The following is an 8,936-nucleotide window of genomic DNA, read 5'->3' on the forward strand; positions in this document are numbered from 1 at the left end:
GAAGCATGAACTTGTGCGTTACTATGTTAGTGAACCAAGGAATCATCTTTTGTGGCTAGAGAAGAAGAGAAGAACTGAGGAAAAAAAAAGTTTTGTCGTTTAAAAAAAATGTAACAAGGCAACTCGAAATTTATTATACTCGACCCTTTATCAACTCGATTTAATTTTACATAAAAAACAGGGCCACCAGTTTATAATTTTGACACGAGCTGGGCCAACCTGTAAGTTTAAGCCCTTTTTAACATCCCTTCTTCTCCTCCAAAAATGGCGATGTATGTTCAGTACAAATCTTCTTCAGGCTATGCCATCTTCGAGGTGCACGGACTAGATGAGATCGGGCAGAACACTGAGGCCGTTCGGACCTCCGTCTCTGACCTCAGTCGGTTTGGCCGCGTAGTTCAGCTCACAGCGTTTCCCCCCTTCGAGTCTGCTCTCGATGCTCTCAACCAAATCAACGCCGTCTCCGAAGGTGACTCTTCATTACCCACTAACTAGTTCCTTGTTTTGTATCTTTATGTGTTGTGTTGAGTTTATCTTATTATATACACTGCTTGTTCTTCGATTTAGAGCTAGAACAGAGACTATCACTTAGTGTTTGGTTCAGCTTAAAAAGTAAACCCTTAGATTTAAAACCTCATAGTTCAAAACCCCCTGGATATATATTGTATAGAACGCTTCAATTTATTGTTGTTTCATATTTTTGTTTGCGTCCTGAATTTGTTTCATTGTTTTGATTATATCATTGATCTCTGGAATTGGATTTATCTGATGTTGGTAGGTGTTATGACTGACGAGCTAAGAAGTTTACTGGAGTTGAATCTTCCTAAAGTCAAAGAGGGAAAGAAACCCAAGTTCAGCTTAGGATTGGCTGAGCCTAAACTCGGTTCACATATTTTTGAAGCCACTAAAATCCCATGCCAGAGCAATGAGTTCGTACTTGAGCTTCTCAGAGGTGTACGCCAGCATTTTGATAGGTTCATCAAGGACCTAAAGGTGTGCTATCCTTCTTTGTATTTAAAGGCCTTCTCTTGTCTTCTATTAAAAATGAATGAGCATTGCGTCTTCTGACACTAAAGTTAGCATGGTTGACCTCTTATCAGATTCCATTTTGGGTATCAAGATACATAGCTGGGGGAGTAGGTGTTTCTTTTCCGACTGAGCAACTGTTCAGAAGTCTTGTAGTTACTCTGTTAATCCCTTTAATCATTGGCAAGGTGATAGAATCTTTCTGTTTGTCCTACTTTTTGTTCTTGCAATGATGAATCCATGTAAAATTTGGCTATATGGTACAACTGTGAAAGCGTTATGTTCACTGGCTGTTGTTGGAAAAACCTATAAGAATGCTTTATTGGAAATTTTAATAGCGTCTTTTGCATTACTCATAATTAAGAAAGCTTTGGTTGTTTATTTACATTGTTTCTCATGTGCTTGCAGGTCTGGTTTATGTGAGGGCTAATCCTCTTTATTCGTTTCTGCTTAGTTTTCATCTTCTCGATATAGTATATGACTTATCTTCCATTAAGAACATATCTGATGTGATTGGCTACATTCAATTATGTCTCTATGAACATTTCACAAATAGTCATTGCAGCATGAAGTATAGCACTTCAACATTTTGCATACGTCAATTAGAGTCAGGCTTTGACATATTTGGATTTTATCTGTTGTAGGTTATTCGGGAATCATTTCAAAGGTGAGTATTTTATTCTTTCCCTCTCTGGTGAAAGGAATTAAATATATAAACATTATGGTTATCATCTCTTATCTTTTTACATGGTATAACATAAACCATCTAAATAGTTTGAGCATACACCTTATGGTGACAATGAACTAGAATTGTTCTTTTTATAATTATACTGTCGGCTAATTGCTGCCAACTTTCTGACTATATAGAATCTCTTGTCACAATGTTTGATACAGGTTTTGCAAACTTAGTTGACAATAACCGTAGCCTCTTTTCAAATATCAACGCAATCTGCCTCAGTATGGTAAGATATGAAATTTCATTCTTCCATAGTTGCTAAACCCCTTTGAATAATTTTCTAAATTCGTGTAGGGTAGCCTTGGACTATCGCTTTGTTGCGGGTGTGGTCAGGACCTTTAACTGGTGACCGTATGGTAATCGCTCTCTGGAACAGTTGCTCTGAGCCTGCAACCATTACAGCATCATGGGGGTTGAATATAAAACGGGGGCCATAAAAAATGAAGAATATGGCTTTGTGATTGTTAATGTGGTTACGTGGGAGTTTAGTGATGTGATGATTTATGAGACTTCTTCCAATTTTGTTTAATTAATTTAGTCACATGTGTACAGTTTGTTAAATACAAATATTCGAATCGTAGCCATTTAAAAATTCTGAAAATCATACTTAATTTCCTGTATAGAAAATGGGAATTGTTGTAAAATGTAGGGATTTTGAAGCAATTTCCTTCTCTTTTTCTTTTTCTTTTGGTAAGAGTCAACCCTTAATTTTTTTTGTTGGGTGAAAGCTTCATTATTTTCCTTGGAGAAGAGAGGAGAAGATCAGATTAAATTAAATTTAAATTTATTAATATTGAGCTAAAATTGAAAACTAATGAAAACGATATAATAAAGATGATTCATAAGCATATTCCAGAACTAGTTGTTATATCAGATCCACACAAGTAATAAATTTATAAAGTTAGTTTTTTCACAATATATTATACAAAATAATTAAAAAATTAAATTCAAAATTTGAATAAAAATAAAAAAATTCTGACAAAGTGTTTAATTGATGACTGAGTTATTGACTTACACGACTGACTTATGAAATATTTGTAAATTTATATAATTATAACTCAATATTTAAATGTACAATTGAAATATGAATATTACAATTATTATAACCAATAAAAAGTAATAATTATAGAGAAAGATTGATTTTTACACATTCTCACCAGAATGTGTAAAACATACAACACATGACGTTTAGGGGTTAGGGTTAGGGTTGGGGTTTAGGGTTTGAGATGTAGGGTTCAGATGAGTAACATTATTTGTTTTTTTGGTTTTGGTTCTAATTTGTTTTAATGTGTTTGGTTTAAGGTGGTAATATGGATATACTAATATTATTACCATTTTAATATTTTTTTTAAAAAATCAAATTTTTTTTTGGTTATTTCCGGTTATGGGTCGGTTAGATTAATATATAACCATAAATAACTCAAAATATATTGTAATTAAGTAGATTAGCCTAATATAACCGAAAATAAGCCAAATATAACCGAAATTAACCAAACATACCAATTCAAAAATACCATATTGGAAAAATTATTTTTTTCGGTTCGGTTCGGTTTGGTCGGTTATTTAGTCAATATAATTTGAGGGTTGGCTGAGATATCGTTTATGACGGCTGAGTTATTGTTTAGGGTCTTCTCAATAAAATGAAAACGTATTATTCTTTCTTTCCTAGGTCTTTCGTTCTGTCAGATTCCTAATAAATTATCTAATTAAAATATCTCTCGATATCACAAAAAGTGTTGTTAGGGAAACGCGAAAAATCACTAATTTTGTGTCTGCTCAAATCCACACGCATAATAAATTCATAAAGTGAGTTTTTTTTCATGCATTTTTATTTTTGTAAAAGTATTTCTCCAACAATTGAATACTCCCTCCGTTTCATAATATAGGATGTTTTAGAGAAGATTTTTTGTTTCATAATATAAGATGTTTTCAAGTTTCTATGCTACTTTTAGATTAATTTAATATTTTTTATTATGCAGTCTTGTTTATGATTGGTTAAACTTTTTCAAAGTGGTGTTTTCTTAATTTGTGTGCTTTCACCCAAAACATCATATATTTTGAAACGGAGGGAGTATTAAAATTATTAGGTTAACTTATGGTTTCCCGCCAAAATATCTCTTTACGGCTGACTTATAATCATTACGGGAAAACGAAAGGTCATGTGACGGCTNTTTGAGGGTTGGCTGAGATATCGTTTATGACGGCTGAGTTATTGTTTAGGGTCTTCTCAATAAAATGAAAACGTATTATTCTTTCTTTCCTAGGTCTTTCGTTCTGTCAGATTCCTAATAAATTATCTAATTAAAATATCTCTCGATATCACAAAAAGTGTTGTTAGGGAAACGCGAAAAATCACTAATTTTGTGTCTGCTCAAATCCACACGCATAATAAATTCATAAAGTGAGTTTTTTTTCATGCATTTTTATTTTTGTAAAAGTATTTCTCCAACAATTGAATACTCCCTCCGTTTCATAATATAGGATGTTTTAGAGAAGATTTTTTGTTTCATAATATAAGATGTTTTCAAGTTTCTATGCTACTTTTAGATTAATTTAATATTTTTTATTATGCAGTCTTGTTTATGATTGGTTAAACTTTTTCAAAGTGGTGTTTTCTTAATTTGTGTGCTTTCACCCAAAACATCATATATTTTGAAACGGAGGGAGTATTAAAATTATTAGGTTAACTTATGGTTTCCCGCCAAAATATCTCTTTACGGCTGACTTATAATCATTACGGGAAAACGAAAGGTCATGTGACGGCTGAGTTATAGTGAGTTATGGCTGAGTTATCACAAGAAACAATTTGAATGTAAATGAATGATATATATAACTTGACGGCTGAGTTATAATATTTACGGGAAAACAAAAGGTCTCGTTGATTCATGTTACGGCTGCGTTCATGGGTGATATTGCTTCGTCTGCCTTGCGTTTTTGACGTCTACTGGAACCCTCTCCGTCCATAACTCGGCTATCAAAATAAAAACAACTGTCACCAACTGATAGGTGCAATGATCGGAAAATATGCAATAGATTGAGAGGGGATGGAGAGGAGACTTACATATGCAATGATCGAAGGAAATGCAATATATTGATATTGGATGTAGAGGAGATTTATAGGTGCAATATATTGTGAGGGGATTCAGAGGATATTTATAGGTGCAATGAGCGGTAAATGAAGAAGAAGTAGAAAGAACTAGGTGAAGAAGAAGTAGAAAGAAGTAGGTGAAGAAGAAAAGTGAAGAAGAAGTAGAAAGAACTAGGTGAAGAAGAAAAGTGAAGAAGAAGTATAAGAACAAGGTGAAGAAGAAGGTAAATAGTTCACTTATTTACCAGTTGAAGAACAAGAGTCGAACGACGTTTTGTATTTCCGGAAGAAAAAAATGATGACATGGAATGCTGACATGGATGCTGCGTCCGACGTGGCAAGTCAGCCATCAAACAATTAATAACTCAGTCTATATAAAACTCAGCCATCAAACAAATTATAACTCAGTCATAACATGAAAAACATTACAGTAATTAAAAAGCAAAAAAAATTGCTGCCAAATTCAGCCGGTTCATCAACTGAAAATATGTAACTCACCCGTATTGTTTAATAAGTCAGCCGTAACTGAATAACATTCTAGTAATTAATCTTTTGCTACTAAGTCAGCCGTCAAATGGCTGAGTTGTACGATAAGTCAGCCTATCACGGCTGAGTTGTACGATAAGTCAGCCTATCACGGCTGAGTTGTACAATAAGTCAGCCTATCACGGTTGAGTTGTACGATAACTCAGCCAGTCGGAAAATGGTAAGTCAGCCGTGTCGTAGTGATAACTCAGCCAAAATTTTAACAACTCAACCATCGGATGAAAACTCAGCCGTAAGGACGGCTGAGTTAGATCGTAACTCAGCCAATTTTTGATAAGTCAGCTGTAACGCTTGGATGAGTTATGCTCTAACTCAGCTAGATTTTGATAAGTCAGTCGTAACGCTTGGCTGAGTTATGCTCTAACTCAGCTGTCCGCTCTTACTCAAATGTTTTTTTTCCATAACTCAGCCGCAATATATCTATAACTCAGCCGCAACATACCTTTGTAACGCGTTATGGCTGAGTTATTGTTACACGTTAGCGTTTTTGTAATTACGTTTTTTCCGATAACATAAAACAAGGGCACGCTGGTTATTTTGAAAATACCCGAAATATTCTAGTAATAAAATCTTTGTTTGTACATTCTGGTAATATTACCAAATTTGGATAACATTTTGAGTAAATCACCCTTCATTTTATTATACAAATCCAACTCATCTACTCTTTTATGGTGACACATTCAAATCACTAGTAAAAACAGGTTATATTGCTACGTAGTAATGTTACTGAAAAAATTTGTAGCAAAAATTACACACAAAAAGTAACTAATGGAGACAAAATATTAGGCTTCAATTGGTGACCAAAATTTAGGAAAAGAATGAGGAGGAATATCACATTCCTCTCTATTCTACAATTTTTTTACCATTTGAAAGTAATATTTTTTTCCCCTACATTCATCTACATTCTTCAAAAAATAATGAACAATAGAACAAAAATGTTCCTCCCCAAAATTGATGAGGAACAAATAGAACAAAAAAAACAACAAATATTCAAATTTGTTTTTTATTTTAAAATAAATAAAAAAATATGTTTATTAATAAAATTTCAATTTTGTAATATAAAAACTTTCATATTTTCATAATGTATTGACAAAAAAAATATTTTTGATAGGAATTTTATGCTAAACTAATCTTAAGGCTCTATTTAAAAAATTTATTATATATACATTAGAATAATATTAGTATTACAATTGAAATTAAATTTATTTAATATTTAATATATTTTAAAAACATTTTTATTGTTTGGTTACCATTTACTATTTTGTTTATTCTCGGCAGATTTTTTTTTTATTCCTAAAAAACTGTTTATTCCATTTTGCATTGTTCTTTTTATTCTTTTTCTTTTTGTTCTTCTAATGGTTACGAGTGAGCCTTATATTATTTATTTAGTATCAAATTAGTGAGTACTCGTCGCAACATAAATACGAAAAGCTACTGTGTAGCTAATTTATTACAAGTTTTTTTACAAACTTATTTGTAGGAACGAGCCTCGAATAAATAAGTTTTAAGTGCCCCTATACTTTCCCTTCTCTATACAATGAACCAAAAAAAAAAAAATATCCCCAAACTGACTCCGCCACAGACTCCACCGTGAAGCTCGTCGCCGGCCTCATTTCGCATCCATTCCGTCAACTCCAAGCCTGAGACTGAAGACGCCAACGGAGAAAACACCAATCGGGGGAAAGATCGAGACTGAGATTGAGATGGGGACCGAATACGTGACCGCGACTGGGAGTGATAGGGGTGAGATCGAGATTGCGAAAGGAATATAGACAGAGAGCGAGAGAGAGACCATGAGCGTGACTGTTGAGGTTCGGATTGTGTGAAACAATCAAGAGTTTTAGGTTCGTCATATTCGTCCAAGTGACTGTTTACTTTTATTCTTGACTCTCAATTTATTTATTTTTATTAATCGAGCTTAAAAATTCTTAGCTTTGATGTTTGTCTGAATGTAAGGTTGTTCTGTTCTTCTGGTTATTAATCGAGCTCCAAGTTCGTAGCTTTGGATGTTAGTCTGAATTGAAAGTTGGATGTTAGTCTGAACTGAAGGTTGTTCTGTTCTTCTTGACTATTTAGTTATTTTGAAGAGGACTTTGAAACTTTGTTATTTGGTTTTCTTAATCCATTCTCGTGTTACTGTGCTATGTTGTGTATCCATTAAACCTCGGGGTGTTTTTGATGAGTTGGTTGCAGATTGGTTCTACTACGATTGAAGTAAGGACAAAAGAGGGAGGTGTTCTTGCAATCAAGAAGCGTAAGGAGATAATAAGAAGGTTTTGAGAACTAAGTATTTTTGTGAATTTTTGTTTATCATTTTCATGTTTGGATATTCTCTAAACATTTTGAATCTCATATAAGAAAGAAGAAGGCTGTTCACAAGACCATTACAACCGATGACAAGTTTAGAGAACATCCAAAATTCACAAAATTCATGTTTTTCTTCTCATTTTTTTTTTGTGTAGAAAGGAGATAAGAGAGCCAGTCAGCCAGAATTGCTAGGCCACAAGGTTAGATTTTTTGCTGTTATATTGTGTTACTGTTACTAAACAAGACCTTGAAACTCTTGGCTAAAGAGTCTGATTCCTACCAATTTGTATTGCTGCATTTGGTCTGACATTTACTTGAATGTGCAGGTTTCTAAAATACTTTCATGTCTAGCAATTCATCTAGTGTCTTGTCTTTTTTTTGTCCATTACTAGTTTTCTCTCTTTGCCTCTATGATCTAGTTCTTAAATTATATATTTTTTTCACTTCGCTTGATTCTTATTTCTTGGAATATGTTAGTGTCTCAGTGTCTTATTCATCTGTGTGTTGGTTATAGGCTGAAAAAAATAGATGATAAAGTTAAAATCCTTACATTTAGACTTCCACTTATCTGCTTTGTGAGAGCTTGCTTATAAACACTTATAATCTTTCTTGTTTGTGCAGTGTCTGACTATTTGGAGTTTCCAACATGGATCGGTTGGTGATACTCAGAATCATTTCCTCAAAAACAGAAGCTTCCAGCTTTTGGAGTAGTGGGTTCCAAGCTCTGTGAGAAAGTTTGAATCATGCCAAGGACCTCAGATCAGGAGAACATTAACATGAATGAAGAGTCTGGTATCCATCATTATATAGAAGGATGATAGTTTATAAGTATTTTTTCGAGACTGGGTGAATAATGTTTGTTTTATGAAATGATGTGTATCTTGTGGATGTTTATTATATATAAATTGGATATTTTGCAAATTAAGCAGGTTCAACCAAATTTATTAGCTTTATACAATTGCTAGCTGTGAAAAATATGCGACACACTACTTGTCCCAATTAGTAACAAGTTAATACACCCACCTTGAAGATTTTTGTGAGTATGTAGCCACAACAATTTTTGTCCCTTTCGTAACCATTTGCTACTAATACATTTGAAGGTAATTGTCTCAAACCGGCGTAGATAACTGTATCAATTAGTAGCAAATGGCTACAAGTTCGGCTGTATCTAATTTGTAGCTAGTAGCGACGAATTGCGATGAAGAGGTCAGTTTGTGACGAGTAAATAATTAC

At 33.5% G+C, this 8,936-nt stretch overlaps 1 protein-coding gene and 1 long non-coding RNA gene across 4 annotated transcripts; both read left to right on the forward strand.

The window, feature by feature from the left end:
- On the forward strand, positions 228-2,270 carry LOC104766747 (nucleolar protein 56-like). Of its 2 annotated transcripts, XM_019241094.1 has the most exons (6): positions 228-469; positions 779-993; positions 1,101-1,214; positions 1,671-1,693; positions 1,921-1,988; positions 2,057-2,270. In XM_019241094.1, exons 1-5 carry the CDS (start codon positions 265-267, stop codon positions 1,937-1,939), a joined length of 576 nt encoding a protein of 191 aa, XP_019096639.1. In that variant the 5' UTR covers positions 228-264; the 3' UTR covers positions 1,940-1,988; positions 2,057-2,270. The 2 variants fall into 2 exon arrangements, with proteins under 2 accessions (XP_019096639.1, XP_019096640.1); XM_019241095.1 differs by lacking the exons at positions 1,671-1,693; positions 1,921-1,988; positions 2,057-2,270 and adding an exon at positions 1,435-1,490.
- On the forward strand, positions 6,891-8,628 carry LOC104766748. Of its 2 annotated transcripts, XR_764111.2 has the most exons (5): positions 6,891-7,240; positions 7,353-7,445; positions 7,590-7,669; positions 7,859-7,903; positions 8,325-8,628. It is a non-coding gene; the product is annotated as an uncharacterized LOC104766748 (long non-coding RNA). The 2 variants fall into 2 exon arrangements; XR_764112.2 differs by lacking the exon at positions 7,353-7,445 and having other exon boundaries at positions 6,895-7,240.

The sequence above is a fragment of the Camelina sativa genome, chromosome 19 (genome assembly GCF_000633955.1).
Source record: "Camelina sativa cultivar DH55 chromosome 19, Cs, whole genome shotgun sequence".
NCBI classification, from domain to species: domain Eukaryota; kingdom Viridiplantae; phylum Streptophyta; class Magnoliopsida; order Brassicales; family Brassicaceae; genus Camelina; species Camelina sativa.

Coding starts and splice junctions, on each gene's coding strand:
- LOC104766747 (XM_019241094.1), top strand. CDS start 265: ATGGCGATGTATGTTCAGTACAAATCTTCTTCAGGCTATGCCATCTTC. Junction 470..778: donor AATCAACGCCGTCTCCGAAG/GTGACTCTTCAT, acceptor TGATGTTGGTAG/GTGTTATGACTGACGAGCTA. Junction 994..1,100: donor GGTTCATCAAGGACCTAAAG/GTGTGCTATCCT, acceptor ACCTCTTATCAG/ATTCCATTTTGGGTATCAAG.